We start from the raw sequence: 16,125 nt of genomic DNA on the forward strand, positions 1-16,125 counted from the left end.
AACCTTCTATATATATATATGTCATCACTCACCATAAGAATGGGCTGGATGGAACAGATGCGGTTATCACTAGATCCCCAGTCGGCACAGTTGTTGTAGAAGCCCTTTTCCAGGATGAACTGGTCTCCAGAGTAATCCACATGAGAGTAGGCTACCCACCTGAAGACATTAAAGGTATGAATAAATGAGAGTTGTACATTTATATTTTTCTCAATATATGTTCCATGCTCTAATGAATACTGGACCTCTGAAGTTTACCAAATTAACTATAGAACAATAAAGTCTACCACTTCATGTTTTAGCCATCAAAAATGCACAGACTTAAAAGTGAATTCCTAGAGCTTAACACACAACACAAAACTAAAAAAAACGTACGCTCCGCTGAGTACTTCGAGGGAGCGGCTGGTGTTACGGAAGCCGAACAGCTCCACATCAGGGATGGCCTCCGTCACCTCGAACGTGCGCTCCTCCTGTGGCTCCTCCACCTCCTCATCTGGCATCTCGTACATCACCAGAGATGGGTCAGTCAGGTCCTATGGAGAGGAGGAGGAGGAGAGACAGAGAGAGCACATCACACAATGTCTCATTTCTTTATAGCATAGTTGCACCTGCTTTCAGCATTTTACCATCAAAAGTTCAAAACCTCTCTATTTCATGCGTTACATTTTTTAACTGACAATTATTCATTAGTTTTACCACAAGTGAACTAAAATGAGTGAAAAGTTCACACTGATTTCAGTTAATTTAAAAAAAATCTTTTGAGGCCTTACAAGGTCATACAACTCAATGTGTTTATGTATTTATGTGAGTGTGTATTTATGTGAGTGTGTGTGTGTGTGCATTTGCTGAAACTCACAGCTCGAACGACCCTGACAGAGCGCAGTTCTGCATCACAACCTCCCCACACACGCCAGTCCTGGTACTCGCCCTCCTCCAGCAGGTACTGCTTCCCACGGAAGCCCTCCTTCTCATAACCCACCCAGCTGAGGAGAGAGCGAGAGAGAGAGAGAGAGAGAGAGCAAAAGAGAGAGAGAGAGAGAGAGAGAGGGAGAGAGAGCAAGAGAGAGAGAGCACGCGCGCGAGAGAGAGAGAGAGCGCGCGCGAGAGAGAGAGAGAGCAAGAGAGAGAGAGAGAGAGAGCAAGAGAGAGAGAGAGTAAAGTGTTACATACTGCATACTACACTCCATTTGGTTAACAATTGCTAAACACACCCACATGTACACACACACACACACACACACAGACTTACCAGCCACCTATGACTTTGATGGAGCCGGCATTGTACATAAAGGCGGTCTGCTGGCGGTCTATCCGTGTCATGAAGTCTCTCATTTGAGTGTACAGCTCGCGTGTTCTCCCAGTGAAGTAGGGCTTATCATAAAGCACCAGCTGCAGAGACAAACAGACAGAGCTTTGGATAAGAAAGAAGGAACCAGGTTCATTCATTCCATTTGATGTTCTGGTATGTTTAAGCTCTCACCTTCGGTTCATTTGGTTTCTCCACTCTGGGCTCTCCCTGCAACAAAAAACCAAGGAATGCTTCAGGAATTCAAAGCAATGCACCAAATCAAATGTCTTTTCCATATTACAGTTTTTTCCAATCATTTTCACTGTTGTCTCAATACCATGAACACTTTTCCCAAACACTTCACACAGTGGCCTTTACAGACACACACCTCAGCATATCAGTTAACCTTTGGTGCAAAATGCACTACAACCACCAAAACACAACTCATGCTGCCGTAACTTTAGCAAATGGAAATACGTCAATCCAAGCCAAGTATCTGAAGACAGTGTTCATATGTTGATTTGCCTCTCACAATAGATGTCACAATTTAGTGTGGTAAATTTACTGTAATTGTAAATACAGTAAATGAATGTTTCATCAGAAACCAAGAATAACAATTTTCACTTTTTGTAATGTATATGATGAAGAAACAAATCACAAACACAACAGAATTCTTTAGTGTGCTTTGCTGTGTTTACTGCAAAATAGAGGTCTGCTGTAGTCCTACGTAAACATGATCCATGATGTCCTCTGTATTTTGCCAGTGACAGTAAGTACTATAGATCTCACTGTTGAGTAAATCAGTAATGTAGATACCACTATTGAGTGGGTAAATTTACTGTAGTTGCATTCTTCAATCACTGTCTTTCACTGATAGCCTATGACTTACATATAGAGCAGTACTGTAATAGTGGAAACAACTCTTCAGGAACAGCTAAATCTATGTTTGCCTTCTGTAGAGATGGTAAGAAGTCTGCATGCCAAAATAATCTAAATTAACTTTCTGCAAAAAAAAGAATACTAACTATTTACTAACCGAGAGTGAGGTCATGCCGGGAAAAATCAAACTGAGGCTTTAACGTATCGACCGAGCGATAGCGAGGATAAATGGTAAATTGTAAATAGAAAACATGTCGTTTTGTTCAGCTCTCAAGTCGTCTCACGACACAATGTGTTGCAACCAATTACTTGCTAACTTCAAGTTACAATGATCAATAGAAAACGGACAATACGGCTCAGCTAAAATGGCTTTAATTTACAGTAATTAACACAATTAACACAAGTGATTCAAACTATTTTTCTATAAGAAGACACATCATCACTTTCAATAACAAATCTTTGCTTTTTCTGAATTTCCTCATGGCTGTTGATGTTTTAATTTTTCGTCTGGATAGTAAATCTCGGACTGATCGCTTTCGCTCATTTTGAAAATGTCGTCAGAGGGCAATACGGATCCGTATTGACCGGTGAGTAGGGCAATACGCTGCTGGCATGACTACGCATTAGCCAATTAGAACGCTCGTACTGTCGTTGCCATATAATAATTTGTCTTATTAAAGCATATAACTTAATTTGTCTGTCCAAATACAGCATCTTTTCATCTACAGTGATCTAAATTACTGTAAGTTAGGTTTTGAACTGAAAGTTAACTGTTTTGAACAGAGTGTATTAACAACGGCAACAAATGCTGTAATTGCAAAGCGTTTTACTGGTAGTGAACATTGACTGAGACAGGTATCCATGAATTTCTGAAGAAGTGGTCATTGACTGCATTTGTATCTAAGCATAGGGGCAAGTATCCAAAGTTTGGTTCACATAGTCTACTGGTATGCTCGATGTGTTAAATGTTTTGGGAATGTGTACATGGTATGGAATACAAGAGTGAAAATGATTGGAAGAAACTGGCCCAGTGGAATTCAAGGTGTAATATGTCATAAGAAGACAAATGTTTTCTTTACTTTTATTATTTTCTACATTGTAGATTAATACTGAAAACATTTAAACTACGAAGAACACATATGGAATTATGTACTAAACAAAAAAAGTATTATCTACCATGTAGAAAATAATAAAAGTAAAGAAAAAACTTCTTGAGAAGGTGTGTCCAAACTTTTGACTGGTACTGTACATTGATTGCTACATGCTCCATTCAGTTGTTCTCTGTTTATATGAAGTATAAGAAATATGATGTGTGAACTCACAATTTTGAGGGGGTGCAGTGAACCCACATAGGGCTGGGTCACGCCCCAGGCCGCCGGGTTTGTGAAGCCCCCCACCTCCAGGACTCGGGGGATCCCCTGGAAGAAAGGTTCAGCATAGACCAGCCAGCTGTGGGACGCAGAGAGATAAGGGTCACCAATCCGCATTTTCAGAGCTCATTCACACCCATGGAACCTGCATTCTTGACTGTGGAAAATACTCAGGACTTCCTAAACTGATTTATAATGCCCAAATGAAATGCTAAACCTACAGTTCAGCCTAAGGTAGGGACAGTAGGGAGAGATAAAAAAAAGGATATTACTTCAAACATGTCCAGTTTCAAGACTTCAAATTACTAAATTGAACCAGTCATGTGGCATTGTGACATTTGGTTATGTTCAGTATATAAGCACTGCATATTGGTCATCGTGGTTGGTAGGTCTGTCCTCAGTGAAGAAACTCACAGGCCAGCATTGATGATAATTGAGTTGGCTTTGATGGGGAAGCCAAAGATCCGTGCATCCTCTGACGTGTCTCGGAAAACCACCTTCTTCCCTTCAGCATTCTCCTCAGGGAACAGACTGATCTCTGGGACGCCGTAGTCCTGTCGAGTAGCACACACACACGTCACTTTCGGAATTAGACCAGTAATGTCAGTAATGTGGATCACTTCATAACATTTCTTGACATTTCGCTCATCGCTCATCGTTCATCTTTCATCACCTCGCTGTATCTCTTATCAGATCAAATTGTTTGCACTTGATTTGCATACGGGCTGTTATATTCTGCTGTGCTTACACATACTGTCACTAGGGGGAGCTCTGTAGCTAGCATCTGTGTCAACCAAATCGGATCAATCTGCTCTGACAGGAAATGCTGTTTCGCTAGTGTTCTTGTGGCTGTGCAGTCAGCTAAACTAAATCCAACACAAATTAAAAATTAAAACCGGGTTAAAAAAAAAAAACAGTAAACTGGCGATTAGGTTTGGCAGTGTTGATGCTCTTACCCGGACTGCTCGGCGTATGGATCCAATGACAAACTTTTTAGGCGCGGGCTCCTGGTTGGCCTCCCCATTCACTACCTCTCCATTCAGTTTATTGGCCTCCTCTGGTATGTCGAAGGGGTGCGTCAGTGTCTCAATGTCCCCTTCATCAAGGGCAATCTTCTCCCCCTTAAAGTTGGGCTTCTCATACAAAACCCATCTGAGAGAGAGAACATCGAAAGATAAGATACATTTGTGAGACTGACATTTTAGCCTCTTTCAGGGGGAACCTGAAGAGAGAGAAAACCATAAAGTTCTATGTATGTTGTGTCAACATTGTATTTCCGCCTACACAAGAAGCCTTTTAGGGTTTCAAATCACCTGTCGAGAAATCGTTTTTTTTGTGCACCTTTTCGGAATTGTGAGCGTTTGTAGTGCCAAACTAAATAGCTTATTAAACTTGAGACGCATGAATGTTTATTTTGCTTGACACTGGTACCGTTTTGATGTTACACAACCCCATATAACCTGCTGTGGTGAATCTGAGGTCTAATGATATAAGACTCTGCAGCATCAGGGGGGAAAGTCTGCCCCAGGGGGGCAGGTGACTCAGCTGCCAGCTGAAGCACGTAGAGGCGGGCAGCCATATGCCTCCGCACTGGCAGTGCCACGGAACAGATTTCACCAAAGGTGTTGAAACCTCACGCCTGCCAACATTTGTAATGTGTTTATGGACGGTGGGTGGAGGTCCAAGGGACAGTGCTTGGTTATCCAGCGCTCCAGGTCTTGGCGAGCTCTCTTTGTTTTGAGCTGATTGACAGTGTGATGATTGCGGTGTGACACGCATGAATACTTTAATGATGGGCAAGCAGAGACGGATACGTTTTTGAAGTGATGGAATTTGGAGTGCAAGTAAGTCTGTGCGCGCGCATGTCTGTGTGTGTGTGTGTGTGTGTGTGTGTGTGTGTGTGTGTGTGTGTGTGTGTGTGTGTGTGTGTGCGTGTGCGTGTGCATGTGCGTTTGTGTGTGTGTTTGTGTGTGTCTGTGTCTGTGTGTGTGTGTCTCTGTCTGTGTCTGTGTCTGTGTGTGTGTGTGTGTGTCTGTGTGTGTGTCTGTGTCTGTGTCTGTGTCTGTGTCTGTGTGTGTGTGTGTGTGTGTGTGTGTGTGTGTGTGTGTGTGTGTGTGTGTGTGTGTGTGTGTGTGTGTGTGCATACATACCCTCCTCTAATCACTCTTATGGAGATGCTCTCTGGGAGGTCCCATGGTGTGGCATCAACAACATCACCACGCACCTCAATCTTTTGACCCTTCATGCCTGGCTGGTCAAATATGATCATCTGTGAAGAGAACGAGACAGAAAACACTTGAAGAAATGTGTGTGTTTGTGTGTGTGTGTGTGTTTGTAAGAGAGTAGTATGCCTCTCCTTTTCTACGACACCTCTCCTTCTCCTTTTATGGTCGCTCCTTTGTTGAGTATTGTCTCATAATGTCTATCAAGGCTAGCATGACAAGAGAGCAGTATTACTCAGAGACAGAGGGAAAGAGGGTGAGTGAAAGAGGGTATGGATCGAGGAAAAGAGAGAAGGGGGCAGAGAGGGGGATAAAGGAAGTCAGGAAAAAAGACAGAGAGACAGACATTGAAAGAAGGGCTTCTTTGTGCTTCGCAAGGCCATGTGAAAATGGAGAAACTTCCAGAAGCATTGTTCTCACAGGACCTAGAGGCTGCAATCTTATACCCAGTGGGACGAGGGCTGGAGGAGTAAATGTCAGATGTTGGCTGCTCAAATTGGCAGTAACTGAGAGGCGCTCCACTGTGGCGTGCCATAGCAGGCTTGACATTTACTTTGGCGATGATTACGCTATCCGTTCCCGCTGATATTCACTGTTCGGCAAAAGCAGAAGGTGTCTCTGGAATGCAATTGTTTTGTTCGGTCTTGATTGAACATCATTACTCTGGTGTGTTTTCTGAGTTGGTGAGAGCTTTTAGCAGAGAGAGAGAGAGAGAGCAATGCTGATGTGCAAAACCAGCATATGGATGTCTTACATAACATGACGTCTCAGAACACGCAGGTCTCTTTTGTATGGTAGGATGCACTATTTGGTTGATTGCATTTGAAAGAATGGTGCTGGATCGTTTTTCTTACCAGTCTGTTCTGCTCTTGCATTTGCTGCGCTCTAAGCACACCCTCTCCCTCTCTCACACATGCACACGCACACACACACACACACACACACACACACACACACACACACACACACACACACCTAATTACCTACTGCAGGCAATTCTGGACTTGTTTGTAGGTACAAGGCCAAAGACTCAAGGAAGCCAGCACTCAAGCAAGCTAGTATTTTATCTCAGTTCTTATTACTTCAGTTCAATGACATTTACTGAGATCCAGGAGCCCTCCTTTCAAGAGCTGAGAAAGTGACTCTGTCATTCAGGCGATAAGAGAGGAGGGCACTCACCTTGCCAGGCCGTGGGTTGAGCTTGCCATGTTCCTTCTCCTTGGTGAGCTACAGGCAGAATGGGGAGAAAAAAAAACAAATACATTTTCAATTAGCAAAGAAACATACTGAGGGAATCATTTACAGCTGTTTCCAATCAATACATTTTTTATTTGATCTCTGTATACACCATCATACATATAAGTCCTTTGCATAAGTATATACAAACAAACGAGGGTCATCTGAGATTAATAGTACAGTGTAAGATGTGAGGAACATTCTAATTCTAGGGAAGTGATTAACGTATTTAATTTTTCTCACACAATCTGTTTCACGAAGGCAAAAAAAATGGAAGAGAATGTACTGTTCTGCGGTAAGACAGAACATGCACTTTGGGGAGGATGGGGGGAGAGGAACATGTTTCTGCACCCGCTTTGCAGGGAGTGTCTGGGGGAGGGATTACTGTCTTAAGGCAGGAGTAATTATGTGGGAACACAGCAGTACGAGGTCATGATAGCCCCGTGTACCTTCAAACACTGAGTCCTGACAGGTGTTTAAAGTTGATGTCACGACTAATGCCATTTGAATGACTCCATTGTTCAATCATTCCACGATTCAAACTGTTTTATTTCCAAGGGGCCCAAACCTTGATAACATGAATCTTATCACTTTTGTATGAGTCATTTTGCATTAAAGGGTCTGTTAGATGATCTGTTCACTTTGATAGCATGCAGAGGAGTTTGTGCAGGCCAACTTCTTACAGCATACACTGGACGTTTATGCACTAGCATTCAACACACAATAAGAGTTCATTGTTACTGCAAACCTGCTCAAAAACCTTTTTAAAAGGTCTGTAATTTTAATTCACTGAATAATGATTAAATAGGATATGATATTGCTGGACGATTTTCCACATTTGGATGAAGAATTATATGGAAGTGCTTTCATAACCTGGAAAGTGTGGGTTAGGACAACTATGTCGTTATGTCATCCACTGCAAACAAACACCTGACATGGCCAGATAAACTCTCTCTCGCTTCCTTTCTACTTATTAACACACAAGGTCCCTTCAGGTTAAAAACCAGACACACCAGACAGAATAAACACAAGGCTGACACTATGAGATATTCTTTGTGTGTGTGTGTGTGTGTGTGTGTGTGTGTGTGTGTGTGTGTGTGTGTGTGTGTGTGTGCAGAGAGTGTCTGCATAGGTGTGTGCATGCACAAACACATAAACATATGCACCCCTTTCAAGGTACTATGTTGTGTATATGTCTATATGTATACTGTATATGTGCTAATGTGAGTGGTTTAATGGAGCTTTTTGATTTAAAGTGAGTGATAGATCAAGTCTCTCTCTCTCTCACTCTTATTCTCTCTGTCTGCCTATCTATCTGCTCTGATTGTCTCCTGTAGTCAGGCTACTTGCAGTATCTTATTACCAGTAGTAAACAGAGTGAATCCTGCCACAGCCTACTCCAGTAATAGCACTCTTTTCTCTTCCTGGGCCTCTGTGGAACTCCCCTCTGTCAAGCAGTGATCTCAGCATCCACATGTCAAAGTGGTTTCATTCTTTGGCAAAGACCATGATAACATGGCATTCTAATGACCCATTTACAGCCATCCAACAAACAGACAACAAACTAGAAAAAACGTGTCAATTAGTCCTAACTCTCAACCACTCAACCACAAACCACTTTTCCTACATTTCCCATAAACCTAGACCTAACTTTCACCTCCATTAAAGCCCAAGCTCAACTCTTGATTTGAAGGTAAAAATAGGCCCTTTAAATAGTATGTCCAGTCATGCCCAAAGCGGTTTGTTTGCAGATTCCTCTACTTGAGTAATGATAGCAGCTAGCGTGTAGCTATCCCACAAGGGACACTACTACTCCTACTGACAATGACTACGTTCATCGAATGTATCGTCAGTAATATAAGTAATATAAATGTGCCATATGTATCAATGTGTGATGAATGTATGTGTGCCATACAACCTCGCTGTGAAGCATCACTGCTTTAGAACATAATCAACACTGCTGGTTATGTGCATTTCAGCCAACGACATAAGCTCTCCACGGTTTCTACCACAGGTGAGATCAAAAACATCAGTGTGGCATTTTGAGGGTGCTGGGGAAACAGGGGTGGAGGGTGGAGAAGCTGTCTTTCAATTAAAGTTAATTTAGCATGTTCCCAAAGGCATGGTGCGACCTCAAGTCAATTCTCATTAATTTCTCACAAACCTTTCAAAGAGAGTGCTGACAGAGCCAAGAGCCACAGAGCCAGTCAGGCAAGATGTGTGTGTGAGATTACTGGTCCAGGTTTCAGAAGAACGCTTCACCTTGTTTACGGCGTCAAGCGACTTGACGAGCGACTGCGACTAAGTACAGGAACAGTTCTGAATAACTTTTACTTAGCGCATGCGAAAATGTCAGACACCGCCTCCACTTTGTTTTAACTGCATTCTGTGAAGGTATGTGGAATGATGTACTCTTCTGGTGTAGCTAATCAGCTCTCATCTAGGGGACATTTCACAACAGCCATAAAAAATATTTATCTTGAGCCTCAGGTGTCTCTAGTGGCAATTAACAGTTTTTAGCAGTTGAAAGAAATCTATTCAGTTTCCTAGTTTTGCCCTGGCTTTGCAAAATTGAGTTGAGTTTCTTGTTCGTCTTGCTTTCAGTGAAGCCTGCCGGCTCTTACGTTTCCTAACCTTTCCCAGCTCTAACTAATACATGCTAACACAGATGTTCAGTACGCCTCCCTTTTCCTGTTGCAGCCGCTTCATGAGGTCTTTTGTACCTGGTTGTGCCCATGGGTGTTGGAGTGTTCTCTGGGGAAATTCTTAAAACGTGTGGGCCAGGTACATGAAGATAATCATTTTATGTGTTTGTATGAGTGTGCTCTCTCTCTCTCTCTCTCTCTCTCTCTCTCTCTCTCTCTCTCTCTCTCTCTCGCTACGGCTTTTTACATTCCATAGCACATGAACATGCATAAAGAGCACACATATGCAGACTGAAAAGCACATGTTTGATACATATGTACATCCATATGTGTACATATGGAGACAGCACACACACACACACATACACACACACAAACAAACACAAACACAAACACAAACACACACACACACACACACACACACACACACACACACACACACACACACACACACACACACTCAGCCATGCATGCATTCCCAAATAATGAGCGGAGAGAAAAAACACAAAAGGCGGGGTGTGGTAAAACACGACTTGACAGATAAACGGGCAGAGAGAAGAAGAGAAAAATAAATGAAAAACCCACACAAACACAAGAGTCTGCCAACCATCACAATCCTTTATAACCGTCCCTCCATCGTGATCCTGGAAAAAAGCCATAACCTGACAAGTGTAGTATAGCCCTCTGCTATACCTAAGCTCGTATCCCTGATGCTTATGGTTCTCTGTGTAGATGACGCAGAGTTGGGCTGCTGTGTGACACACTAATTGCTGGGCTCTGTTTGCTCCAGAGTTTTGTTTGAACATGGTAATCTCTTTCTGAGGGTGATGACTAGCTGCAGTGCAGGGAGCAGGATACGGCTATAAAAGGAGGGGCGAGGAGAAGACAAAATATGTACTCTCTCTATCTCTTTTCACTTGCTCTCTTTTCACTCTTTTTCTCTGTCAGTTTCTCCCACATGCTCACTTTAACCACGGTTCTAGCTCTTTATGACTGGCACTCTTTCTGTCTCTCTCTCTCTCTCTCATACACAAACACACACACACACACACACACACCACACATAAACAGTGTTTTCACCCTTTTCTCTTACACAATCCTTCGCTACCTTTCTGTTCTGAAGATAACAGTCTTTCTTTTTCCTGTCCAGGTGACTGCGCACTCAGACTAGAACCACCATTGACCATTCCACTGGCATCAAGGGCAAACAGACACCTGATCTACTGAGTACGTTACACAAACATGCACACAAACACACTCCGGCACACACACACACACAGAGAGAGAGAGAGAGAGAGAGAGAGAGAGAGAGAGAGAGAGACTGTGAATGCACACAACCATATTCCTCTCTCTAGTCAACATAATGACTAATTCAAAAGTTAATGCACTGACATCCAATGTTTATCAAGGGAAGGAAACACAACTGGATGATATCAGTTTACCTAGCTAATCGTTATTCATGTGGTAACCTTGCTGTTCTCAATGATCTCACATTCTCAAAGGTTCTAATGACAACTGAAATAACATTCCAAACCTCCAAACCTACTGTGTCTGCACATGCATGTGCTTTGTTCAAACAGACCCGAGGTCAATAAGAACCTCAAATTAAGCATGTAGTGACCTGTTATAAGCTGGCGACATTGTCATTACTTTTTGTACACAAAACCCCTGTTGTACACAACAAACTGTTGTGCACAACAACTTGTTCTGGGTTGGTGACTACTCCCATCTTGCCCCAAGGTTATATTGCTGACAGATAGCTTCAAAGGTGACACCTACTTCAATCCACTGAAACCATTAAATAAAACTGTTAACACAATAAGTATGAGATCTAATGAAATATGTAAACAACTCTGTGATTTACTGCGTGTGCTTGTAGCTATGGCGCAAAGTTAGATACATTCACTTACATGGATCGACCCGCCTTACTTAACCAAACCCTAAGCGTTTACTAACCGCACTGTCTGCATACCCACTGTAAATATCACACATTTGACTTGCAAAAGCTTGGTGGAATTTGCAAAGGATATGGGGATAAAACGGCCCTAGAATCAGAATAAGAATGCATCCAGATCTGGAATGCCATCCTAGGCCTCAGGTGTCCCCTCGGGACAGTGATGGCCATGAATGTTGCATGAGGGTGGAGGTAATGCTACACGGCTCTCGGACTCCATTGTGACGTGGCCTGGGTGAGGTGTTAGCACAAAGCCCACACGGCCCTCCCCCTGTCCTCCTCACACAGGTGTCGAGTGTCGGAGTGGAGCGGAGCAGAGCAGAGCTAGCCTACCAGCAGGAACGTCTGGAAAATCAACCGACTAAAATGCTTCTCGGTTCTCTCTCTTTCTCTCTCTCTCTCTTTCTGTTTCTCTTTTTCACTTCTCCACTAATTTCATTTCTCTCTTTTACTCTCTCTGTAAATCTGTTACACAGAGACAGACTGACAAACACATAGGCACACTGACCTCCTCGCTGACAGGAGCAAGCAAATATTTGCATATTAGTCTGTGACCCTCCTCCGAAGCAGTGACTGAAAGCGAGTTAACCTTAAACCAAAACATTCCCTGCGCACACACACACACACACACACACACACACACACACACACACACACACACACACACACACACACACACACACACACACACACACACACACACACACACACACACACACAAACACACACACACACACACACACAAAACACACACACACAAAACACACACACAAACATGTACTGTGTTTTAAACTGTACTTACATAGGCATCAGGGAATGCTCGGTATTTGGGGGCTGGGGCTTTTGCCGGCTCTGGCTCCTGGCTAGTCTGCTGGCCACGGCCGTTTGTGTTGTCGTTGAAGAGGGGTGTTCCCATGGTCGAGCCAGCCGAGCCCATATAGCCATCGGTGCTGAAGCTGCGCTGGAGGCCGCGGTATTGCATGGAGTCCAGCGGGCTCCCTTGCCCAGTCTGGCCCAAGCCCAAGCCCATGTTCATGTCGGACAGCGGGTTGAGCTGCAGTGGCGGTGGCATGCTCATGCGGTTGTTGGACATGTCCAGGGTGGCGGAGCCGGCGGGCGAGGCGAGGAAGGAGAGGCGCTCGATGCGGGAGGTGTTGAGGTTGGTCTGCAGGTGGCTCTGCATGTCTCCCAGGCCGAGTGACGCCGAGCTGATGCGCTCGTGGCCCCCCATGCTGCCTGTGTCGGGGAGCGATCCCGTGCGAAAGAGCGAGCGCTGGTTGTGGGAGCCCGCCATGCCATTCTCCATGGGCTGGTAGGAGTGCTGAGGCTGGTAAGAGTGCTGAGGCTGGTAGGACTGCTGAGGCTGGTAGGACTGCTGGGGCTGGTAGCTGTTGAAGATGAGGCTGTTGTCCAGCCTGGAGGGGCTCGGGAGGCCAGCGTTGCCGTTCATCAGGTTGAGATTGTTGAGCTGGGAGGGGTCCTCCTCGCCGAATGAGGAGCCGCGCATGACGATGCTGTTTACCGAGGAGGCCCTGAGGGGCATGTTGAGGCCGCTCTGCTGCTGCTGGAGCTTCATCAGGGTCAGCGGGGAGCGCATATCCTTGGTGGTGTTCCAGTTCAGGCCCAGGTTGGCTGGCAGGTTGACCTGACCGTTGCCGTTCAGAGCAGAAGAGGAGTGTAGCAGCTGCTGATGCGTGTGATCCAGGGTCTCCGAGTATCTGCTGGTGGGGATGGTCGTCGGGCTCGGCACCTTCGCAGGGCCGTCGGGGATGTCCTCCGTGATGGAGGGCAGAGAGGGGAGCCCGGAGAGGCGAGAGCCCCTCGTCCTGGCTGGCTTGTCCATGCTCTTCAAAGTGTCCATTAGAGTCTCCAGGTGAGGGGAGACTGGCTCCTGAGGACTGAGTGGAGTGCTGCTGGTGGTGGGAGAGGTTTTGGAAAATAAGGAGGTGGGGGAGGAGGGAGTGATATCCACACGTGTGGCCTTGAACACGCCGCTGAGCCAGCCGTCGGTATCCACGCTGTGGCTGTCCAAAAGCACAGGCGAAGCCACAGCAGAGGCAGACGGTGTGTAATCTGAGAGCCCGGGCGCGTCGGAGCCTGCGTAGAACCTTCCCTCTTCTCGTCGCTCCGACTCTGTTTCCTTCACTCTCCCTCCCTCCACAGCAGGTGCTGCAAGCCCCGCCCAGCTCCTCCCACCTGACTCGCTGGGCTGGACTTCGCTCTGGTTGCTGCTCCGGTTGCCTGGGGATGACAGAGGAGCGGGGGTAGGCTGTTTCTCAGGTTGCTCCCTCCCAGGGGAGAAAGTATGGGTTGTGTAATGAGCTGGCTGGGGTAGAGCGTCAGTGAATGTGGATGAGTAGGAGGAGGTTCCCCAACGGTGGGAATCTAGGTTCTCTGTGAGAGGGAAAGTTTTGGGTCCGGGGTTCTGTCGTGAATATCCGTAGCGCATCCTCCAGTGGTCCAGCTCGGACGCGGTCGGGGAGCTCGGTTCGTTGTAGTGTGTGGTGCTGCTCATCACATGGGGCACCGTGCGCTCTGGGGTCTCCGGAATGCCAACGATGGAAACTTTGTTGCACAGTTTTCCAGAATCATCTTTGGTTGCGGGTGTAGAGAAGGAGCGGAGGGTGAATGAGGCGTTGGAGACTTCCATTGTGGAGGAGTCAGTTGTGACCACAGGTGCCCGATTCTTACTGGAACCCTCCTCAGCTACAGTAGGACCCACTGCACGCTGTACTATTATTATAGGCCTAGAGAGAGAAAGAGAGAGAAAGATCGATCAATCCATAGACAGAGGGAGAAGACAGACAGAGATGGAGCGAGACAGAAACATAGGTGAAAGACAAAAGATGGAAAAATGGTGGGTTTAACAAGAGAAAGAGAAATAGTAGTTTGATATAAAAAGAGGGAATGAAAGATATAAGAAATGCCACAGAGAGAGAAATCGAAAAAGAGAAAAAAAATTTGAATAGAAGAGAGAAGAAGAAGATTTTTTAGATATTTTAGATTTACTTCCAATCACTGTCAATACACTTTGAGCACTTAGTGCACCTCTGTCTTTCAGGTTTAGGCTGTTTTTTTATGGACATGCGAGGTTAGGGTTAGGAATCTCAGCTTTTTCTACACTTTGCACTCACTTTGCTGTAAGAAAAGTATAATGAAGGAATAGAAACACCTGGTTAAAGGAGTCACTTGAGTCTCTCTACCTCTCTCTAGAAATGATAACAGCAATACTTCAGTCCAAAAAGACTATGGATGGTCATCATCTCCTCTCCTCTCCTCTCCATCCAAGACATATGATATACACTATCCTTATGTAATACAAATGTATGTCCTACATAATAAATCAGAATATATGGCATATCCAAATTAATTATGTCTATTAATAATTTATTCTAGTTCATTATATGATCACAGAAAATTATATAAAAGAAAATGTATTTGTAAAGAAAAAAAGGAACCTAATGTGTCTTCACATCTGAAGCGAAGGAATTTTTAGTTTTTCTTTTTCAAATTTATCTTTGTTGCAACAACAACAACCGAAATAAAAATGACATGTTTTTTTGCCAACTACTTGAAGGTCATTTTGATAGCTTGGTTTACACAGTCACAAACGACAAAAGCGATCGCTGCAATCTTAAGAATGTTTCCCAAACACGTGCTCCACTTGGGCAGGTCGCAAAAAAGTTGTCACCTGACATCCAAACATATTTTCTGAGCCTAAATTCCCATGTTCATGCAAGGATTGGGACCAGTACATCATCAACCTGCCAATTATGGAAACCAACCCATCTCATCACCCAACCCAGTTCATTCATCTCCAAACCTGATACATTGCACAATAAGTAAGGATGTCTGAGTTCCCCGGAATGGGGTAAGTGAGAGCGCGGGGGCTGGAGGCTATCTGAGGGATGAGAGCAGGGTGTGGGCCTGCCCCTGTGGGGGTGGAACTGATGGAGAGACAAATGTCAGTAAGAAATGAATCACAAAGGTCAAATCAGCTAATGATCCTACGGAAAAAAAACCTGTTCGGTAGAGGGAAACTAGAACTTGAAAAGGCTTAAACAGGAGTGCTGCATTCTTTGAAGGTCAACCGTACACACGACTTGCATGAATAACAGCATTTAATGCAACATATTGTGCCGTATTTGATCATGTGTGAGTATTATGAAAGATTGATTACAGTGTAGTCACTTCAGCAGCATTCCTTTCCGAGCAACAACAAAACCATGGCTCAACCGGGTACACTAAAAGGTAACTGGGATTAAGTAAACAAAGGTGTCTGGTAGCTCAGACGATTTGTTAAACAAAGGTTTTAAAAGCAACGCAATGCAAAGGATTTTATGTGAACTGACACCAAGCACAACTAAGAGGAGAGAGAGACCACATACCCAATGCATGCTTGACTTAGACAGCTCTTAAATCTGTCCCAACTCGCTAGGTCATAAAATGATTTTCAGTAGGTTATAGTACGCTATAGTGCAAAACTGTCTAAAACTGCCCACACCGAGCAAACACTCAAAGACCAACTCCA

The 16,125-nt window shown here is 44.6% G+C and overlaps 1 protein-coding gene across 1 annotated transcript in view; it reads right to left on the bottom strand.

The window, feature by feature from the left end:
• crybg2 (crystallin beta-gamma domain containing 2) overlaps positions 1–16,125 on the bottom strand; it is a 43,038-nt gene that overhangs the window by 3,761 nt on the left and 23,152 nt on the right. Inside the window, exons 4-14 of the mRNA XM_031586679.2 lie at positions 12,397–14,341; positions 6,939–6,986; positions 5,688–5,806; positions 4,494–4,689; positions 3,952–4,091; positions 3,490–3,616; positions 1,481–1,516; positions 1,250–1,389; positions 857–983; positions 376–533; positions 33–159 (exon numbers count right to left, since the gene is read on the bottom strand). Coding sequence (XP_031442539.1) covers positions 33–159; positions 376–533; positions 857–983; positions 1,250–1,389; positions 1,481–1,516; positions 3,490–3,616; positions 3,952–4,091; positions 4,494–4,689; positions 5,688–5,806; positions 6,939–6,986; positions 12,397–14,341 — 3,163 coding nt within the window. The remainder of the gene's footprint in view (positions 1–32; positions 160–375; positions 534–856; positions 984–1,249; positions 1,390–1,480; positions 1,517–3,489; positions 3,617–3,951; positions 4,092–4,493; positions 4,690–5,687; positions 5,807–6,938; positions 6,987–12,396; positions 14,342–16,125) is intronic.

The sequence above is a fragment of the Clupea harengus genome, chromosome 19 (assembly GCF_900700415.2).
Source record: "Clupea harengus chromosome 19, Ch_v2.0.2, whole genome shotgun sequence".
Classification (NCBI taxonomy): Eukaryota; Metazoa; Chordata; class Actinopteri; order Clupeiformes; family Clupeidae; genus Clupea; species Clupea harengus.